Here is a 22,103-nt window from a genome sequence, read left to right on the forward strand (position 1 = left end):
ATTTCAGTTAAGTGTCGAAAGAAGCTGTTTGACCTCTCAAGCATGTAAATGGAGGTTACACTGTCTCTAGTGTCAAGAAAAATGTCAATTCTATAATCTCATAAATTTTAGTTAAGTGTAAAAAGTAGCCATATGACAATAATGTAAAAGCATAGATGCCTTATATGACTAGTTCTGAAACAGTAAGTATATACATTAAAAGGTAATTTGGTTAACAGCATGGTGTAGCTACATAGCCAGTGGCTATAATGTTAGAAATACACCAATGACATGTTATTGATTATGACTAGTGGCACAGGTCCAGGCAGAGTCTACAGTGTATTGTATTTCTTCAAAAATGCAGGGTGGTTTTCCAGTTCAAGAGTTCCAGAAAGTCCAATAACGGGACAGACGTGAACGCCGGCCAAATTCCACAACTGCTGTACAGGTGGGCAGATCGAATTACATTCCTCTACATCAGTTATTTACTTATAGTCATTTTTTTTATTTCAGCACAAGATACTGCAAGGTAGCACATTCAACTTGTAAAAGCCTGATTTCTAAGGGGACCCAGCATATACAGGACAAGACATGTTGCATTCAGTCAGGAGACTAAAGTCGACAACTTTCAGTAGGAACAAACAAAATTTGATATTATGTCAAAGCAAAATCATTGTCCAAAATTCAAATCGAAAGCCAGATTCCTTATAGTAGCGATATTTTTTTAAATCAATACTTTTGTTATAGCCTTCTAAGCTCTAAATGCTTTGTAAATTGATCAATATGTATGAGGTATACAATGTACTAGTAAAACCGTCCCTTTTCTACAGAAGGACGTTACCAGTCACAGAGCTGATTTTCCTTTATCAAAATAGGCATTAAAAGGCCAAGCTCAAATTTGAATATAAATATTTTTACTACTCCTGAACACCATTGGCAAGTAAGAATAAACACCAAGTCTTCTAAGATTTGATGTGAATTTTCTTGTTACGTTTTGCAGACTTCCAACCCTGGATTCCAACTGCAGTAATGGAGTGAAGTGCCAGATGGAGCCTGTGCACATCCTTTCCAGGGATTTCTCCAGATCTGTTTCACCTGTAAGATGTTAATATGGAATTACTAGCCTTAATGTTAAGTACATTTTTGTACCCCCCCTCCCTACATGTTACATACAATTGCAGTCTCTATTTACCTCTGGGACAGAAGTATTGTTTTGGGTGGCACTGGTTTAGGGGGAGTTTGTGTGTATCTTGTCCTGAGTAGGGTCTCTGGGGCGGCTAATTTAAACCCTCTAGGCTATTCAAAAGTGGCATAAATTGCGGCGATTATCTGTAGTATGCGGAGGATTGGAAGTGGGTGGGCAGAGATTGGGCTTCAGTGGATTGACAGGGTTGTGACCTGGTATGCTCTGGGTGGTTAAATATGGCATGAGGTCATCAGGAATGTGTACTGTGTAATCATGGAACAGAAAATGGAACAAATATGAAAACATGGCTATATGATGCACTTCAATCGGGTATTTCCCCATGATCATACAATACAGTTCCAATACTGGGATATTTCCCCAGTGATCATACCATGATGCAGTTTCTATACATTCACAGATACCCGAAACACTTTCTGGAAGTGTTAAATCTAATATAACAATTTTCTTTTTTCTTCAGAGCTGTTTTGAGTCTCTGCTAGACCTTCTGAGGTGGAGTTGGGCGACCTTCAAACTTGGCGTAGAAGAGCTGCAGGGGTTAAAGGGCGTGCACTTCACGGCGGCTCTACTTGACCTGGACAGACTGGTGTTCGTCAGTACGGCCTGCATGAGGCTACTCAGGAGGTACATCAGCGAGGTCTATCCCAATGGACGTAAGTCTTTATTTAACTTCTCCATTTACACAAAAACCCCAACCCTAGCCTAAACTTGGACAGACTGGTGTTTGTCAGTACATCAGCTTGTTAATGGCCATGTCCCTAGTGCTGAAACCATGGCTGTTATTCGTAAGAAAATTCAAACTCTACTACTGGATCAGTTAACGGATTTATTTCCGGACGTTTCGAGTGACATCCATCACTCTTCTTCAGCGTCACAAATGAACAGAGAACCGATTCACTCTTATATACAAGTAACTAGAAAAACCGGTTAAACAACAAGGTCCGTAAGAAGCTTTATCATGTAAAAGAACGGTTCACTCAATGTACAGGAATTAGAACTAGAAAAACCTGTTCAACAACCGTAAGAGTCTTTGTCATGTAAGGAAGGTTCCTATGGTTCCTCCTTCTAGTTCTAATTCCTGTACATTGAGTGAACCGTTCTTTTACATGATAAAGCTTCTTACGGACCTTGTTGTTTAACCGGTTTTTCTAGTTACTTGTATATAAGAGTGAATCGGTTCTCTGTTCATTTGTGACGCTGAAGAAGAGTGATGGATGTCACTCGAAACGTCCGGAAATAAATCCGTTAACTGATCCAGTAGTAGAGTTTGAATTTTCTTACGAGTATCGTTTACCTGGATGTCTAACCTTCATCAACGCATGGCTGTTATTAACCTTCTCAATGCTGCATCCTATCCAAACAGATGTAAGTTTGCACAAATGACTGTGCTATTTTCTGTTCTTTTTCATCTACAGTAGTACAAAATGTAGTAAGAGCATTATCTGTAGTACCTAACTCTTGTGATGCATCAGGGAAACTGTCTGTGACCATAGTGTTGGGGGCTGTTATCCTGGTTTCCATAGTGACAGAAATTCTGAGCTCCTCCTCCACCTCCACATGGACCTCCTCCTTTCTTTGTTAGTTTATAGGTGTTGTTGTGGAATACCAAAGCTACCATACTGTCAATAATAATAACTTTGAATTCTTTTTCCAGCCCTGAGTAAAAAGACGCCACCAGAGTCCGCCAGACTCTCGGAGTGCGTTGGGGAAACTCGCGCCGTGCTCCGCAAGATCCTGTGCGAGGAGAACATGTTCCACCTGCCGCAGCCCTCCCCGTCCCACACTATAAAGATAACTCTGAATTCTTTCTTCCAGCCCTGAGTAAAAAGACCCCACCAGAGTCCAACAGGCTATCAGAATGTGTTAGGGACTGTTATCTTGGTTTCTATAGTGACAAAGTTTCCCCTTCTTTTGTATCCACTTGTTTGTTATTACTATTAATAGGAATAGTTATAGAAGACCTTGCTGTACTTTTGTTGATAGACATCTCATTCTTTCTTACAGCCCTCAGCAAAAAGACCCCACCGGAGTCCGCCAGGCTCTCGGAGTGTGTCGGGGAAACTCGCGCCGTGCTCCGCAAGATCCTGTGCGAAGAGAACATGTTCCACCTGCCGCAGCCCTCCCCGTCCCACACGCCCTCCCGGCGCGAGTCCTCGCACGACTCGTGCAAGCGGCTGGTGAACCGGGTCCTCGAGGAGTGCCACCACACCTTCACCTGCTGCTTCCACGCCTTCTACCCCACCTCCAGCCTGAAGTGGGTCTGCCTGTGCGACCTGCTGGGCCTGTTGGAACCGGTGAGACCTTACTCTCCTGTGGAAAGACGCCTCGTATGTAACCCCTTTAGGTTTTCTCTACTCTGTGTCTTGTCGTCGTCTCTGCATGCTTGTGTGTGTTGTTGCATGCGGAGTGGATGTGCTCTGACTTGAATGTGGACGTTGCATGTTTGTATAATCTCCAAGCAGATCCCTTTCGGTGGCAAAAAGACAGTATCAAATTGGCCAGGAAGTATCCATTAGCCAGAGAAGGTCGCCGGCCACCGACGGTTGGTGGAGGTAGCGACAAAAAAATCGGCCATATATAAAAATGTAACAATCATTCCCCCACAACCTCTGCTTGGAGAGCATGTTTGTTGTGGTACGTGTGAAAAGTGGTCTATGCATGCAAGAATCACAGTGTATCACTGACCATTCTGCCAATGAAGGTCTGGCAGCAGGTTTACTAATATATAATTTAAGGCAATGCTGCTACCAAATTAATGATTACTAAGAAACATAGTTAACAGCATGCTTTCATGTATTACACTATTTAGCGGGCCCGGTACAGTTTAATAAAGGACCTGGTTTATAAAATCACGAATAGAATATTACTTGCTTCATCACATTTCCTTCAATGCCTGCTTGTATACATTCAAGTCTTTTTTTAGGGTTAAAAATACTACCAGTTGGGAATATTGTATTGTATGCTCAAAAAAATAATGAATATTATTGAACAATGTTGTGTGTGTATATAAAGTTTTGCATGTTTTGATGTAAGGCAGACAACTCACATTACAACTCACTGTAGTAGTAGTAGTAGTAGTAAGCCTTTATTTAATCTCGAAAGCTTGTTCGGTACATACCGCTTTTCAACAAGGTCGAGGGTGAGGGCGGGGTCACGGAATTACAAATCAAACCAAAATATAATACAAAATCAAAACAAAATGCAAATCAAAATATACAAAAATAAATAGTAAATCATAAGTCCGTTATCAGTCCAAGTTCCTTATCATACTTTTAAATGTTCCCAATGACTGGGCTGCTCATACATGTGGTGGCAGGGAGTTCCACACAGTCTTGGACTGAAACTGTCATAGTTTTCCTCCACAAAATCAGCACTTTGTTAACCAAATCTTAAAAGTACTGATTAGAAAAAGTCTCTTGTGCTTGTGCCTTCTACTGTACTCCATGCACTGCTGCAACTACTTATTTTCTGTTCTAACCTAAATGTCTTTCTGCAACAGTTGTTTCTATTTAGTTCTTATAGTTGGTTTTACCATATGGCACTTTATAAATGCATGAACACAGTCATCATTTAAGTTTTCAACACTTGAAATACATGCACGAGGCTGCTAGTGTTATCATTTGTAAGCCTTATTATAATAATAGATGACACTGTGCACGCATGCTGGCATAAGCTATAGTTATGTTTAGCAATATATACTGTGAGTACTACTGGTTTAGTTCATAATGAACCTAACAGTTAAACCAGGATGGCAAAAAAACTGCAATTGTATCCGATAAAGGTTCAGAGCAGAACAAGGGTATAAGTTATGCATGATGAAGATACTGCAAAGCATGTTTCGTGCATGACTTATATGTATAATAAACACCTGATGCTCCCTACATTGACCTGCATTGATCATAAGAGGTGTTGCTGTTGTTGCAGGGTTCAGAGCAGAACGAGGGAATCGGTCGGCTGCTGTCAGCGGTGATGGCGGCGCTGTGCCACCCGACGGTGAAGCTGACGTCGCTGCTGCCCATCCTGAAGGAGTCGGAGTCGGACCCGCAGCTGCCCTCCACCGCGAACAGTCCTGACGAGAACAACTCCAACAGCAGCCCCACCACACCCGTAACCAGGGACAACGTCAGGTTCCCCATCCTGGTGCAACACATGGAGCACAGGTCACAGGTCAGTCACAGGTCATAGGTTATAGGTCACAGGTCAGTAACTCCAACAGCAGCCCCACCACACCTGTAACCAGGGACAACGTCAGGTTCCCCATCCAGGTGATACACATGGAGCATAGGTCACAGGTCAGTCACAGGTCATAGGTCAGGCACATAGGTCACAGGTCAGTCACTCCAACAGCAGCCCCACCACACCCGTAACCAGGGACAACGTCAGGTTCCCCATCCTGGTGCAACACATGGAGCACAGGTCACAGGTCAGTCAGGTCATAGGGCAGTCACAGGTCATAGGTCAGTAACTCCAACAGCAGCCCCACCACCCCTGTAACCAGGTTCCCCATCATAGGTCACAGGTCAGTCACTGGTCATAGGTCAGTCACATAGGTCACAGGTCAGTCACTGGGGGCACAGGTCAGTCAGAGGTAAGCCTGGAGCTATAAGTAAAGCTTAAGTACTGTAAACCTTTTGCACTGTGGTTTTATGTATGGTGGCAAAAGTTTTGGGAAATGGAAGAAAATCGATGCACACGCAAAGATGTCATCCATATAACGAAGTCACTGTGGCCCAATGTTTAGCATGTTTTGTTCACCACAGTTGGAGGGTGCTGGAACCGGACACTGCACCTTTAAGGAGGTTCTGGACAAGCTGCTGGCGATCGTGGTTGTTCCAGTCAGGATACAGCTCAGTGGGGTACGGATTTCTCTTCTTGAAGACTTCACTTTGGTTAAGACAAACGTTTTATTTTGGTTGGTTGATTTTGAAGGAACTGAAATTCCTAGCTTGACATTATGACACATTCATAGTTGGAATAAGAATGGAAAATTCATTATTGAGTCATATTATCATTACTTCTTGTTAGGTTTACGTTCACAGAAAGAAAAAAAGTTCCTTTTTCTTCCTCTCTAAACACGTAAGGTCATTGACCTGGACCACACGTCTGTCACCATAGTAACTGGTGCTGTAGCAGACACCCTGTGGTGTTAGCTTACATTATGTAGTAAGTGGCCATGGAGGGGCTGATTCCTATACATAATTTATATTATGAATCAATGGCTGGTCCCTAGATATATAATATGAATCAATGAGTGAGAATAAATAGAGCATTAGTTTGTTAGGCTAGACCATGCAGATGTTAAGTTTAAGTTAAAGTTTTTAATAGCGATTCTATTTTTGTGTCTTTCCTGTTGTCCCCAGGAGGAGGTGAACTACTCGGACGCGTTGGTGTGTAACACCTGTGCCCTGCTGGCTGCCATTGTTGGAGAACTGGCTACTGCTGCAACTGGCTCAGAGGTAACAGCCAACCACCAACAACTACTTTGTAAACTAAAATATGTATCAGCAGTTCTTATCAGATTCTGATGGTGTTGTGAGACCTCTGCTAGAATATCATGATTCCTTCCTGCACAGTTACTAGAATCCCTTTCCTACTTGTTGCTTCCAGGAAAGAAGTATACTTTGGGGCAGCACTATTTCAAGGGGAGTTTATACAGTATGTACATGTACCCTGTCCTCAGTAGCAAGAATTGGAAGTGATGGATCGCAGTTGATTGACAGGGTTGTAGCCAAGTATGCCCTAGGTGGATGTGGTAGGATGTCACCAGGAATGTGAAATGCATGGTATGAAAATTCAAACTGAAAGTTAACATAAACCACTATGTAGTACCAGTCTGAGAGTGAGTTTTATCATATTTATGATAGCATGATTATGAATTACCTTCCAGAACAAGATCCAGAGATTCCTGCAAGTGCCTACAAAGGGACATCCCAAAGCTGAATTCATGAAATTTGTTTTCTTAGAAAATGTTTCAAAGTATCAACATCTCGTGATGATTTACGTGACGTTGGTTACCTTTCAGAACGAGATCCAGCGGTCGACGATGCCCGTTTCATGCACGCCGTCGCGGTTTGCGCGGGTGAGCCAGGGGAAGAGCTGGAACACGGGAAACGCATTAACCATTGTGTAATACCGAAGTTACATCATTACATAATGATTTACTATCTTTTTTAGAACGAGATCCAGCGTTCGACAATGCCCGTGTCGTGCACGCCGTCTCGGTTTGTGCGGGTGAGCCAGGGGAAGAGCTGGAACACGGGAAACGCATTAGCATTGTGTAATACCGAAGTTACATCATTACATAATGATTTACTATCTTTTTTAGAACGAGATCCAGCGTTCGACAATGCCCGTGTCGTGCACGCCGTCGCGGTTTGTGCGGGTGAGCCAGGGGAAGAGCTGGAACACTAAAAACGAATTAACCATGGTGTAATAATACCGGAGTATTACATGATGATTAATACTATCTTTTTCAGAATGAGATCCAGCGTTCGACGATGCCTGTTTCGTGCACGCCGTCGCGGTTTGCGCGGGTGAGCCAGGGGAAGAGCTGGAACACAGGAAACGGTTCGCCGGACGCCGTCTGCTTCAGCGTAGACAAGCCGGGCGTGGTGGTGGTCGGCGCCATGCTGTACGGGGGAGGGGGGCAGCACGACTACGAACTCGAGCTGCTCGATTCTAGTGAGGTGAGCTGGTGTGGTGAATATCTGTTGGTAGATTCACGATTGTCATGTAGTACAGTTTGCACATTCAAGTATGCTAATGTAGTGACAGTTCTGGTACATGTAAAGGGGAAAAATATACACAATCGTAAGATGCTTTGTCAAAAAGGGACCACCAAAAATTGGTCACATTGGCCAGGTGGCCCCCAATATGTAGACTAAGGTAGCCACTTGTACAGGTTGAAATAAGTGTTAGGTGTAGACTTACAAGCTCTGCAAGAATTAACAGAAGTGTCAGTGTTATGTTAATTTATGGATCAAGTCTTAGCTGACTGTGAACCACAGTGTTGCATGGAGGCTGTGATAGCTGCTTAACATAGATACAGAGAATCCTGAGATCCTATTGGTAAAATGAAGTTCTTGGAATGGGAATAAGGTGAATGGCCACAAGCTGTAAGGCAGGAGGCCCTATCAGCCCCTGACAGTAAAAGGTTGTGGAACACAGGCTTATTTCATGCTTATTCTTCCAGAGTGACATCGGTGATGGTTCCCACACCCAGCGCTGGACGACCTTGGAGCTGGTCAAGGGCACGTACTACCCGGAGGACTGTGTGAACGATGCCGCCGAGGTCAAGTTCGAACGACCCGTCCCCATCAAGGTCAGTCAGCAGCTGCACCAGACAGGAAGATTTGTGCTCCGAGTGGCCAGATTTAAACTGACATTTCCGTTAATATTAATTCTATAGCTGTCAAGCTGAACACCATTTAGATCATAATATAGATATTGGCCATCCACCATCTGGTCAACACTCATACCCCTAGTCATAATTTCAGTCTGCAGGAACTCTGTTGACACTCAAGTTTGTAATCAGTTTGTAAATAATGTTACTTTAATTTGTATGTTTTAATTTTTTGTAATTATGACTTGCGTATTTTTTCTTACCATGTCTTTATATTGTGTAATTTGTACTTTGATTTGAACCCTGTAAGATTAGCCATTGGGCTAAAGAGTACAGAAGAGAAATAGAGAGAAAAGTTCTGCATTTTCTATGTTATCAAAATGTAGGTTGTGGAATAGACTGCTTAAATTGATTGCTCCAGTTAGCCAGATGTTAAAATTAATTTTAGAGCTGTCAAGCTCAATGCGCTCAAGCTCAATGCATTTCCTATACATCACAATGTAAGGTGTAGACAGGGCTGATTGATGTGTAACTGTGCAGCCCAGATGGTAAGGCCGACATTAATTCCCATTCTGCCTGTGCAGGAAAGTGTGAAATTCTGAGTGGTGCAGGTACAGGTAATTTTCAATGTTACCTGCACCAGTGCACGTATGTACATGTAGAAAGAAGGATTTTGAGGCCAGGTTTGGAAAAGGTAAATGTGATAGATGTGTAAGTGTGCAGCCCAGATGGTGAGGCTGACATTATTCCCCATTCTGCCTGTCTAGGAGGGTGTGAAGTACGCTGTGAGGGTGAGAAATCATGGCGGCAGGACGGCAAATGGAGACGGCGGGCTGCCCACGGTCAGGAGTCCGGACGGCGTCACCTTTACCTTCAGCTCCTGTTCCCTCAGCAGCAACGGGACCAATCAGACCAGAGGACAGATCCCCAACATTCTCTACTACAGGTAAACAAACAAACAACATTCTCTACTACAGGTAAACAAACAAACAAACAAAAACAAACACAAGGACAGATCCCCAACATTATCTACTACAGGTAAACAAACAAACAAACAGACAAACAAACAAACTAGACCCAACATTCTATACTTAGGTAACTGGTGCTGTAGCGGACACCCTGTGGTGTTGGAATACATTATGTAGCAAGTGGCAGGACAGAGTTGGAGGGGATGGTCACCAGACACCATATACATGTACACTAGTACATGTATAATGAATGTGTTTTGAGTAGGAATAACCATAGTTGTGTAGTACATGTAGTTTCATGGGCTAGACCATGTGAAGGAAAACATTATGCATTTGCTTTATAAATGTTACCTTAAGTTTCTAGTTGGTAACTTTATTCCTTCATGTACAGTTATACAGTCATGTAGAGTTTTAAATCTTCCTACTGTAAGGTTTTGTTCTGCCTTGTTTTCTGTAGAACTCCCCAGGAAGGCGAGGCCCATGCAGCCCAAAGCAGCCGCCTGATGGCCGAGTCCCACTCCAGGAGAACTGTGCTGTCTGTGGCCACAGCAGTCCTCAAGTCTGCCACAGACATCCTCAGGAGGGCTCTAGTCACACCTGGTGAGTATAGATAGACCCGGAAGTATTGTTTTGGGGGGGTGCTGGTTTAGTTTGTGCGTATGCAGTCCTCAAGTCTGCCACAGACATCCTCAGGAAAGCTCTGGTCACACCTGGTAAGTACATATAGTTTCTGTTACTTCTGGAACAGAAGTATTTGCTTTGGGTAGCTCTGGTTTAGTTTGTACGTGTGCAGTCCTCAAGTCTGCCTGGTCACATTCGTAATGGGTTATTGTATGATTTTGGAGCAATCAGCAACAGAATCAACCCCCAAATAGGATCTAAGGCAGCCTTTTACATCCCAAACAGCTGAATTTTTCAGGACACGAGCATGACTATTCATGTAATTTTACACTGTTTTTAAGTGTATTTTTCTCTGTGATTGCAGAAATGGAGGTGATGGAAGTGCTTGGCTCTGCCCACATCCTGTCATCCCTGCTGCCACTGCTACTGGCAAACCTGGGTCCTGTGGCGTCTTCAGATCCAAGGGTAAGGGACATGTTGTTCACAGAAGGAAAACATTGTTTTTACTCTGTTTCTTTTTCTTCCTCTTCTTTTTTCTCAAAAAAATGAAGTCCTGAACCAGACGTCTGTCACCATGGTAACTGGTGCTGTAGCAGATACCCTGTGGTATTGGATTACATTATGTAGCAAGTGGCAGGACATGCCTGGAGGGGCTGGTCCCATACATATTTAGATGCATTTGAGTAAGAATAAACAGTAGCAGAGCAGTAGTTTGATAGGCAAGATGTAAAGGTATACATAATGCATTTGCAAAGCAAATGTTACCTTTACGTTGAGAGGTTTGTTTGGGCCTTTGTGTCTTTATGTAACACTGAAATCGACCTTCTATATTCCCAGACGTCAGTCCAGGTGCTGTCCCTGGTGCAGGATGTCCTGCCTGCCGTAGCCTCCCTCAACCAGAGGTACGCCCCGCCCCCTCCCGTCCTCAACCAGTCAGCTCAGTCCATCGAGGCTACCTTGCTGGAGGGGAGCACCAACACCACGTCTGCACACTACGCCATGGTGGAGAGTGAGCATCCATACAAGCCTGCGACTGTTGCACACTACAAGGTGGGACATTTCAGGCTGTATTATTAGCTGATTATCCCAAGTGATTCGCCAGTGTGCTACACTAAGGGGAATTTATACTAGCTTTATGCAGATACGGAATACGGATTCTGATACAGATTCATGCAATTTTTTAAATCAAAGCATCTGTCCTTGGTGCTGAATTTGGTGCTGTTTTTTTTCAATTTCCATTCAGTAAATGTGATACCATAACAGTTAATGTTAATCGTAAGACTTGCATACAATGTCCTCCACAGTTCAAATATATATTTGTGTTACAAAAAAATAATAAAACATGTCATAAGTGTAAAATTCCCATCTTCTTTTGTTCTTTTGGTGCTGACTGTTGTTACATCTAGAACTTCTAACTGTGTTCCCCCATCAGGCTTCCATCCCCAGCACTGTATGGCTGTTACTGTAAATTGTAAAACTTTTGCAGTGGTCTCATTTTCATGGTTTGCATGATGACTTCTCCATACATTCATGACACTGCTAACCGTGTCCCCCCCCCCCCCCACGATCTGCTTCCCCAGCAGTGTGAAGTGGATGGCAGTAGAGTTTGACCTAAACTCCTCCTGGAAGTCTGAAATTTTCCCTTCTTGTTTTGTCTTTGTGCTGAGTTCTTGTCTGCTCTAACTGTTTGTTCCCCCCCCCCTCCAGATCTGCTTCCCCAGCAGTGTGAAGTGGATGGCAGTAGAGTTTGACCCCCAGTGCGGGACAGCCCAGCCCGAGGACAGCCTTCAGCTGTACATCCCCGGCAGGCACTTCAGGAAGGGCGCCGTCTGGGAGGACAGCCCGCAGGCCAGCGGCTGGTGGCCTGTGCTGAAGAAATTCCACGGCGTCGACACCTGGCCAAACGGGGCGGTCGTTCTTCCAGGTGGGAATTCTGTTTGTTTTTTTACTGTTTGTTTGTGTTTGGGATGTCTGTATAGTGTATAGTTATGTTTAGCTTTGCAGAAGGAGAATATATTGTTTTTTATCCTTTTACTTGTCGTCTCTAAACACATGAGGTCAATGACCTGGACCTGTCACTATCATGGTAACTGATGCTGTAGCAGACATCCTTTGGTGTTAGATTACATTATGCAGCAAGTGGTAGGACAGGGTTTGAAGGGCTAGTGACCATATAAATGAATGTGTTTGGGTAAGAATAAACAGAGAAGTATTTGGTTAGGCTAAACCATATTGAGGTTTATGTATTATGTATTTGCTTCGCAAATGTTATCTGAGTGTCTAGTTTATAAGTCTGAAATTTCTTCAAATTGTTCCTGATTCATCTAGAGTGAACTGAATTTTCCCCTGACATCCCCGCAGGAAATGAAGTTGCCTTCTCCCTGGAGACAGCCTCAGACTACATGAAGGATGAGAAGCTGTGTTTCTATGGCTTCAAGTGTTCTGTGGTCGGGTACGAGTGGTGCTCAACAACGGAAGAGGTGAGTAGCCTCGTAGCCTCAAGTACATGTATTTCACAACATTTATTCAATTGTATACCCATCTCTGTGGAAATCCCAATTTTCTGTGCTACCAAACCTACAGAATGCATGTAGCTTTCAATACCATGGGCAGCCATAAGAACAACTGCAAGAGAATAGCTACTCAAGCAACTGGATAAAATTTGAAAACTGTCAGGCATTTCAAGTAGCATTCACTACTTTTTTTAGGGACTGTCATTGTATCTCAATACCTGAATGTCTAACCTTCATCGACTTAACACGTGGTTGTAAAAACATATTTCAGGTACTTGTGCAGCTGGAGAAGGAGCTGTCTTACCTGGGTGCCATGTGCGCCACAATGCTGATGAGGAAGGATCTGCAGCTTCCTGCTGTGTCCAGTACTGAGGCTGAGGAAGACATGGACTCACTGGAGGAAGGGGCACAGCTGGTGTGTGATTATGTTGTTTGTCAGAAAATAACACTAAAACTAAAACTAAATGGTCGCAGTTTTTGGGACACAGTCAACATTAATCTGAGGTCCACTGTTCATTGTTCTTGTCAAAAAGAGCTAGGTGAATTTCCCTGGTATAATGAGCCTGTAAATACGGTACAAAGCATCTGTCTTCCCTGTCATGACCAATGGAAGATTGAACAAAAATGTGATATATAGATAGAGTCACAGTTGTTGAGCGATCACATTTGTCATATGATTTTGATGAAGTTTTCAGTAAGACTGTGACAGAACCAATAACCAGCAAAAGAAGGATCTAAGAAGTAAGAAGATGGTACAGAGGATAGTAAAGAGGCTTTGCAAATCTATACCAAAAATGTCCTCAGTTTCCAATCCTACAATACACACAAGGTATGTGACTAGGTTTTACATGTAGGCTCATTGGGAATATTGTTTGATTTTTCATTTCTCGCATTTCCAGGTGTTTGATGCGCACTCGACCCTGTTGGGGAAGGGTTTTGCGCTGGTGTGCCCCCCCACGGTGCACCAGGCGCTAGAGGGGACCCTGCTGCTCAGCACTCAGTCCAACGAACGCGCCTTCCTCAAGGACTTCATCGTCTGCACACCCGGGACCAGCGGGGGGAGGTTCGCAAGGTGGGTCAAATTACTGTTATCAGAAGCGCACTTATCATTGATTTTATAAGAAACCTTTGAGACTTGTTTTAATGACTTCTTTAATCATTCCATTTGTAAGTGTCTGAGTTTCGGTTTGTCCTTCTCTGTTGATTAAGGATAGTATGAAACATGATTTACTGGTAGCTATAGTGTCATTTGTATTTTAACTTGCTTTTTTAAATGCTCGAAAATATGTACATGTATCTGTACAAGTGTCTTCGTCATAGACCACCATTAGTGACATGTAAACAGAACAAAGCAACATAATCAAACAATTCTCTCTTAAAGCTTATTCTTTTTACCCTCATGCCCTTTAGCATAAAGACTAATCTTACAGGGTTCAAATACACAATAAAAACACAAAATAAAAACATCCATATAAACAGACTACATGGTAAACAAAATACACATAATTACACAAAATGAAACATACAATATATTAATTACAGACTTAACTTGAGTGTTTGAATGAACAATTCATTCCTGTGCCCTTACCAGATGGCTGCAGCCTGACTCCTATGTGGATGCCAAGCTGACGGAGGTGGTGTTCAGTAAGGACGAGCTGAAGTGTAACTGGCCCACCATGATCGTCATTCGCACCTTGGACCAGTATGGCGACCCCGTCAACGTGCCAAGTCTAAAGGTAGGTTGTGTTGAGTTTACTTCCTTTAACATCTTTAATTCAAGTACGTCATATTGAGGTTTCAGTATTATGTTATCACATAATATTTGATGCACTCTGGGAAGGACCCTGACTCTTTTTAGTCTCATGTGGTCAAATTATAACGTGCTTGAGGTGTGTCACTCCTCAAACATGGCCCCTCCAACTGTATGTCACAATTCTGAGTCGATGTCCCAAACCAAGTCTAGGTACTCATTTTCCCCTGAGTCGAGCAAGGAAATATGTGTAAAGTTGCCTTTCCCAAGGGCACAACATTGGGGCCTGCTAGGAATTCGAACCCAGAATCTTTAGATTTTAAGTCAACAACCCTAACCAAAAGACCACCTTACGACTTTACAGGTTGATTGGGGCCTGTTATAGGGATTTGAACCCAAATCCTTTCGGTTCCAAGACTTAGTCAACAACCCTAACCAAAAGACCACTTTACCACCTTGCAGGTTGAAGTGCGTGCGGCGCCGCTGGGCAGGAACGGTGTCAACAGGAAGGTTCACAGAACCTTGCCACCAACATTGGGGCCTGTTTGTTAGTCAAACCCAAATCCTTTAGGTTTCAAGACATAGTCAACAACCCTAACCAAAGACCACCTTGCCACCAGCATTCGAGCCTGCTGGGATTTCAAATTAAATTAACCCAGAATCTCTAGATTTTAATTCAACAACCCTAACCATGCACAAGACCATCTTGCCACCAACAGTGGGGCCTGCTTGGGATTCGAATCCAAATCCTTTAGGTTCTAAGACTAACCAAAAAACCAACTTACCACCTCCAGGTTGAAGCCCGTGCGGCACCCCTGGGTAGGAACGGTGTGGACAGGAAGGTTCGCAGGACCGTGGTGGCGGAAGGGAAGTGGTTCGGCGGGGTCGACGCCCCCAAACTGGACGTGTCGTACGAGGCAACTGTACTGAAGGACAACATGTCGTATGTGGCCATCACTATGATGAAGGTAAGAACCTAAAAATTTCGCCAAAAGCAGTTACTCAAGCAACTGGGTATGATTTTGGAAAGTTCCAGTTGCTTGAGTAATTGCTTTTTGGCATATTGTATTACCTGGATGTCTAACCTTCATTGACGAACCTAAAACTTTGTTTCGTCATTTACGGCTTTGTCACGATTTTCACAATTTTCATGCAAGCTGTGACAGAACCAGCACCAACAATGAGCCTTTCCCAAAACTAGACAGCTAAATTTTGCATGATGACACTGCTAGGACACGTCTGTCCCAAGAATGCCTACTTGGGTTTGGGACTGTATGACAATATTATAATGACTTAATGTGAATGGGCCCATACATGTACAATGTCCTATCTTTGTCCCAATTTTAAATTCATGGTACTTCCATTGAACACATGCAATGAAATGTTATCATTGATATTTCAGCAACTTTAATGTTTCTCAGAATTCTTCAGTGTGAAAATGCTATATCTGAAAAGTGACAATATTGTGTGTTTGATATCTATATACTTGATATCTATAATATATACTTGGTCTTTTCTGTAGGCTTATGAGGACTACTCCTTTGAAGAGTTGAGGTTTGCCTCCCCTCCAGTTAGAAGGTAAGTAATTCTGTCTCGTAAGAATGTTGCATATTATTTAAAAGTACTCTCAGACTGTGAAACTTTTGTCTCTCTAATTACCAGTCCTATTAAGTATATACTGTCTAGAAATACAATACTTTGGCCCCTGATGTGTGACTGTTCCAGATCATGTTGTCTAGTTACAGTATAATTAACTACTTTTACCTAAATATGAACACTTCATGTGTTTATGTTAATCCCAGACCGAGTGAGAACATGTTGGTGCGAGCGAACAATGACGGCACGTACAGCGCCAACTGGACCCCCACCATGAGCGGATGGTACACTCTGCACATCACTGTGGATGGACAGGAAATAGGTGAGCCTTTCAAAGTACAGTAACTGTGGGGTTCAGGCACCACAACCTGACCAGTCCAATGTGTCCGGATCTCTTCGATTTGGAGTTAGTGCATTGGATTCATGAGCTGGTGGCCCAGGTTCGAATCCCGGGAGCCAGGAGACTGTAGTGTACTCACCCTTTTGTGTTTCAGTGGTTCCCACACTGGGAATCAAACCCAGGCCTTGGGGGTGAGAGCGCCAAATTCTAGTCTGTGTAATGCAAACTCTGCTGCCTGTTTTAGTGGCCCCTCCCTGCAGATGGGGGCGGCAACCGCAAAGCGATTTAATCAGGCTAGCCAAATTCTAACCACTAGTAAGACCATTATGGGGCAGGGATTTGACGCTCTCACCGCCAAGACCTTTCTACAACATTGCATGATCATGATATAGACCTACAAGCCAAAAGCAGATGATCTACCATCACCATGTCTTCCACCCAGAAGTCTGAAATCTCTGACTTGTTGTTTTCAGGAGAGGTGCATGAGCTTGAAGTTGGAGAGCCACCGCAAGGTGTAACTCCTCCGTCTTTGGCTAACCATGCCAGACCTCACCAACCAAGCAAGGTACGTGTACTAAAGGACACTGTGTTTTAGTTCTACGTTCAACTTGACATTTTATTTGAATGACTGGATGTTAATCAGAAAATATGATAATATATTAATAATTTATACGAAATCTTAATTGACTAAAGAAAGAACATACTAGATTTTAGACGGGACTTTTGTTAGGTCTACTACAACTTTACCTAGAAACATGAAAGGGGATACAAATGCCTGAAAGGAACTAACACACACTTACTTACATTCAAGTATGAATGAATCAACATGAGTTCCTTGCTGTGTATTTGCCTATTTACAGTCAGACAGTTCCTTCCAGAACGAAATATATTTATTTCAAGGATGGGACGTACATGTATAGTACTGTAATTGAATATTCATAATATCAACTGTACAAACCCAGTTTGATAAATACAAAGAATACCTTCATTCTGCCACAGGTGCGCAAGTTTGTAACCCAACAGAGCAAAGGCCTGCGGGTTAGGAGCACACCCTCACTGCAGAGCGAACAGATCGGAGCCGTGGCACCGAACGGCACCATCACATTCATTGACGAGGTTTGCTTCTTTCTTTTAAAACAACATCTGATTCTGAATTAACCTGCTGTAGTATAGAACAAAGAGATTTCTCAGCTGCTTGATTTCAGAGATTGTTGTGCGTTGTGAAATGTCAAAAACTGTCTGAATTGCATGAGTGCATGAATTGCACAAGAAAACTGTTACTCAAGCAACAACGATAAATGTTAAAAACAGTCAGATGCCTCAACACTGTAGCATCTACTACTTTTCATCAATGGCTTTAGTAGTGGATGCTACTTGAAATGACTGACAGTTTTCAAAATCTGTCCAGTTGTTTGAGTAACTACCAGTTTTCTTGTGTATCTCATTACCTGGATGTCTAACCTTCATGGATGTGGGTGATCATGAGTGCAAGTGTTATGGCATGTGAATGAATGTGAATATTTACTACTACAGCAACTGCATGAATTGTTTTGGTACCATAGTAAAAAGGGACTAACATGTGTGCCTCCGTAGGTCCACAATACTGACGGGGTTTGGCTGAGGTTGGACTATGCCTCGCTGAAGCAGTGGTGCCCGGCTAACGGGAACAGTGAGGCCTGGTGCCTGGCTTTCAACCAGCATCTGGGCAAGAACTTGCTTGTGCCTGTTGAGGTATGCTATAAGTCTGGAATGTCGAACTCTGCTGTGCTGTATCATGAAGGAAAAACTAACACAGATAATGTGCTGTTCATTGGAAATATCATCTTCCAAGTTCAATCTATGCTGTTGGTAGAAGTCATTTTGAAGCAAATTTGACAATGATTTTCAACACAAAAAGACTTCCCAAATTTTCGACTGTACAACTCCAGCCTTTGTCAAGAATAATTTAAGAAACTAATATTGCACCCATTTCTTCTCAAACCTTATGTTGTAGACCTAGTAGAGAGGTCTTGGCCTGTGTAAATACAGCTTTTGTTGGATGTACTTTTTGTTAATGTTGTGTAAGAAGTTTGCCTGTTTCTGGCACAACATTTGAAAACAATAGATACGATGTCATCCTTGAATACACTAATTTAATACAGCCTTAAGAAGGCATACTTCCAAAGTGCTATATACAATACATTACAGGTTTCACGCTAGTGCAGTACGGTCTGCCAACGTGCTACTAGTATTGCAACCAGGGCTTAACACTGGATATTCTTCCTGCACACAGGAGCCCAAGTCCATCATAGACGAGATCATCAAGGAGCGGATCGCGCGGAAACTTCCCGAGCTGATGGAGAAGGTGCGGGGCCGCAAGGGTGGGCCAGGCATGTACCAAGTGGTGAAGTGTGGGGCCTCGGGCCACAATGTCAGGTGCAGGCCCAGCCTGAGGGCCACTCCTGTGGGCATGCTGGTGCTCGGTAACCAGCTCACGGCGACAGAAGAGGTTGGTCTGCGTGCTGAAGAGGAGAAAGTGCTAATTTTGCCATGTAATCCTGAGTGTGTAAAGAAAAAAACTCATTTTCTCAATCCTAAGTAATAATCAGTAAATGGTAAAGTGGTAATCCGGTGTTCGTTAGCCAGCTGACAGCGACTGAAGAGGTTGGTCTGCGTGCTGAAGAGAAGAAGAGAGTACTTAGTACTCCTGAGTGTAAAATGGTCTTGATGATGACAAATTTTTAAAACAAAATACTTAGGTAATCCTGGTGGTGATGAGAGGAATGTACTAAATGTAGTCCTGAGTGTAAAGAGAAAACAAGACAGACAACAGAGTGACAATAAAACCATAACCAGAGGTTAACCAGTATCAGATATTGGCCTGTCTGAAAGCTATTGCCCAGCTTGTTGTAGCATCGTTATTCTTTCAAATGATACACATACCATTGGGAGTAAAGAGAGTAAAGGAAAAAGTTTTGCGCCTTTCGAGACATCTGGAGTTGTTTGGTGAAAACTTAAAAACTCCCTGGCATCAAAATTTTATGCCAACGTACAACAAGTGTGACAACACCATAAGATAGCAGATTCTGTTATAATTGTATCTATCGTCGTGGAGTCAGAAACCAAGCTGTGGACACCTCACGATGGTGCCTGTCCAGACAAGTAACTCTGATGGTACCTGGGTGCGGCTGTCGAAATCGTACGACAAATGTGACCATGCAGATATCTGTTGAATGTTTGTGATACATGTATATATTATTTATTCTGTTCCTCTGCAGACAAGTAACTCTGACGGTACTTGGGTGTGATATATTTTATTATATGCCTCTGCAGACAAGTAACTCTGACAGTACTTGGGTGTGATATATTTTATTATGTGCCTCTCCAGACAAGTAACTCTGACGGTACTTGGGTGTGATATATTTTATTATATGCCTCTGCAGACAAGTAACTCTGACGGTACTCGGCTGTGATATATTTTATTATATGCCTCTGCAGACAAGTAACTCTGACGGTACTTGGGTGTGATATATTTTATTATATGCCTCTGCAGACAAGTAACTCTGACGGTACTTGGCTGTGATATATTTAATTCTGTGCCTCTGCAGACAAGTAACTCTGACGGTACTTGGGTGTGATATATTTTATTATGTGCCTCTGCAGACAAGTAACTCTGACGGTACTTGGGTGCGTCTGTCAAAATCATAGGGTAGCAGATATCTGTTAAACAGTTTAGAATCTGATGTCTTTAGCAAAACCTGACGTGTGCCTTTCTTCTCAGACAAGTAACTCTGACGGTACTGGGGTGCGTCTGTAGATATCATACGACAAATGTGACCATGTAGATATCTGATTGTTCACTGTTTGACGTGATATATTTTATCTTATGCCTCTCCAGACAAGTAACTCTGACGGTACTTGGGTGTGATATATTTTATTATATGCCTCTCCAGACAAGTAACTCTGACGGTACTTGGCTGTGATATATTTTATCTTATGCCTCTCCAGACAAGTAACTCTGACGGTACTCGGGTGCATCTGTCAAAATCATAGGGTAGCAGATATCTGTTAAAAACCTGACATGTGTGCCTTACTTTCCAGACAAGTAACTCTGACAGTACTTCTGTGCGTCTGTCAAAATGTAACCACACAGCAAGATAGCAGATATCTGTTAAATGTTTGTGATATTTTTTATTCTGTTCCTCTGCAGACAAGTAACTCTGACGGTACTTGGGTGCGTCTGTCGAAGCACAGTACGCAGCAGTACTGCGAGAGTGACGAGGGCGAAGCCTGGTCGCTGGCGCGCGGGAAAAACGACATCACCTACCTCAAGCACGAGTCGGAGCTCAGCAGCGAACGGGAGGACAGCCTGGCGCTCTTCTCTCCCTCACCCTTCTCCTCACCCTTCGGTTCCGGCCCCACCACGCCGTCTGCGAAGGGGTTCGACTTCAGGGGGGCCGACGTCACTCCTCCCAACTTCTGGTTCAGCCAGCCTACTGACAATGCTGCAGCAGCTGGTGAGTTTCTATGTATTAAGTTAATGATTAAAGGAAATAGTTAAGTGTAAATTCATGCCTTTGGTTCCGGCCCAACCACGCCGTCTGCGAAGGGGTTTGACTTCAGGGGGGCTGATGTCACTCCCCCCAACTTCTGGTTCAGCCAGCCTACAGATAATGCAGCAGCAGCTGGTAGGTTCATGCAGTTTTATGTTTGACTAATGAGTAAAGGAAAATTAAGTAAGCATACGTAGTATTTACATATTAAAGTGGTATATTACTCAGGGCGGCCGACATCACTCCCCCCAACTTCTGGTTCAGCCAGCCTACTGACAATGCTGCAGCAGCTGGTAGGCAATTTAAAAGTTTAGATGACGATGAAAGGAAATCCTTTAGTGCAAATTAATGTCTGTGGACTAAATGCAAGTTACCACATGGAAATGATAATAATATAATCTTATCTTGAAATCTTAGCTCATCTTTGTTGGTTGAAATCATTATAGAAAAAGTTTGAACTAAAATGTACAACACATTCCAGGAAGTTAGCCATACCCAACTTTACCCAAATCGTCCAGATCATTGACCTTATTTATGTGTTTGGAGAAGAACCTGAGCAAATCAAATTATGTTAACTTTTCATTTTGCAAAACATAATGATGGCAACTTTTTTATTGATCATGTCGAGAAAAAGCAGTAGATGCTACTTGGAACGTTTGACAGTTACCTATCCAGTTGCTCGAGTAACATTTTATGTGCATCTCGTTACCTGGATGTCTAACCTTCATTGATGTAAATAGTAAAAGATGCCAACTTTTTTAATCACGTCTCTGTCCCCCCCAGCAGCCTCCCCATCTGTGTTTGGTCCTGACCCAAAGCTGGAGGTGTTGGACATGTACGGTAACACGGCAGGCGCCGGGATCCCCCTGGCTCAGGCTGACAACATCGTGCCTGCCTTCCCGCCAGACCCGTTTGTGTTCGGGGCTGCTGTGGATGTTACAGGTCAGTTTGCATCTACCACCCTCTAAAGTTAGTGGGGTTGAGAAATTAGGCTAGCAAATACGAGATCGAGATGTCATGGGTTTGACCCCTGAGGTCATATGCAGGTGATTATTGGGTTGTTTAATGTATGGATTGGGATGAATAAAGGCCCGGTTTTGACTCTATTTGTGACATTACGGCGTCATAAGGAATGTGGAATGGAGCCTTCTGATTGGTCAACGTCACCCAGCTATATGATAATACAGCCTATTTCACTTTACCCAGGTGTAAAATAGGGTACCCAACTTCATTTGGAGTGGTGTAGCCATTGTCTGAG

At 43.2% G+C, this 22,103-nt stretch overlaps 1 protein-coding gene across 1 annotated transcript in view; it reads left to right on the top strand.

Annotated features, from left to right (window-relative positions):
* LOC109487224 (E3 ubiquitin-protein ligase MYCBP2-like) overlaps nt 1-22,103 on the top strand; it is a 212,734-nt gene that overhangs the window by 165,092 nt on the left and 25,539 nt on the right. The window contains exons 31-58 of the mRNA XM_019791210.1: nt 344-427; nt 980-1,076; nt 1,644-1,836; nt 3,188-3,477; nt 5,108-5,350; nt 5,944-6,039; nt 6,544-6,639; nt 7,206-7,307; nt 7,660-7,869; nt 8,376-8,504; nt 9,293-9,471; nt 9,951-10,093; nt 10,479-10,579; nt 10,952-11,164; nt 11,822-12,038; nt 12,476-12,594; nt 12,899-13,042; nt 13,527-13,699; nt 14,219-14,363; nt 15,172-15,345; nt 15,900-15,955; nt 16,180-16,295; nt 16,787-16,878; nt 17,313-17,429; nt 17,907-18,044; nt 18,586-18,801; nt 20,503-20,809; nt 21,629-21,787. Of these exons, the coding sequence (XP_019646769.1) occupies nt 344-427; nt 980-1,076; nt 1,644-1,836; nt 3,188-3,477; nt 5,108-5,350; nt 5,944-6,039; nt 6,544-6,639; nt 7,206-7,307; nt 7,660-7,869; nt 8,376-8,504; nt 9,293-9,471; nt 9,951-10,093; nt 10,479-10,579; nt 10,952-11,164; nt 11,822-12,038; nt 12,476-12,594; nt 12,899-13,042; nt 13,527-13,699; nt 14,219-14,363; nt 15,172-15,345; nt 15,900-15,955; nt 16,180-16,295; nt 16,787-16,878; nt 17,313-17,429; nt 17,907-18,044; nt 18,586-18,801; nt 20,503-20,809; nt 21,629-21,787 (4,349 nt within the window). The remainder of the gene's footprint in view (nt 1-343; nt 428-979; nt 1,077-1,643; nt 1,837-3,187; nt 3,478-5,107; nt 5,351-5,943; nt 6,040-6,543; nt 6,640-7,205; nt 7,308-7,659; nt 7,870-8,375; nt 8,505-9,292; nt 9,472-9,950; nt 10,094-10,478; nt 10,580-10,951; nt 11,165-11,821; nt 12,039-12,475; nt 12,595-12,898; nt 13,043-13,526; nt 13,700-14,218; nt 14,364-15,171; nt 15,346-15,899; nt 15,956-16,179; nt 16,296-16,786; nt 16,879-17,312; nt 17,430-17,906; nt 18,045-18,585; nt 18,802-20,502; nt 20,810-21,628; nt 21,788-22,103) is intronic.

Source organism: Branchiostoma belcheri, unplaced genomic scaffold (assembly GCF_001625305.1).
Source record: "Branchiostoma belcheri isolate BF01 breed outbred unplaced genomic scaffold, Haploidv18h27 scaffold87, whole genome shotgun sequence".
NCBI lineage: Eukaryota > Metazoa > Chordata > Leptocardii > Amphioxiformes > Branchiostomatidae > Branchiostoma > Branchiostoma belcheri.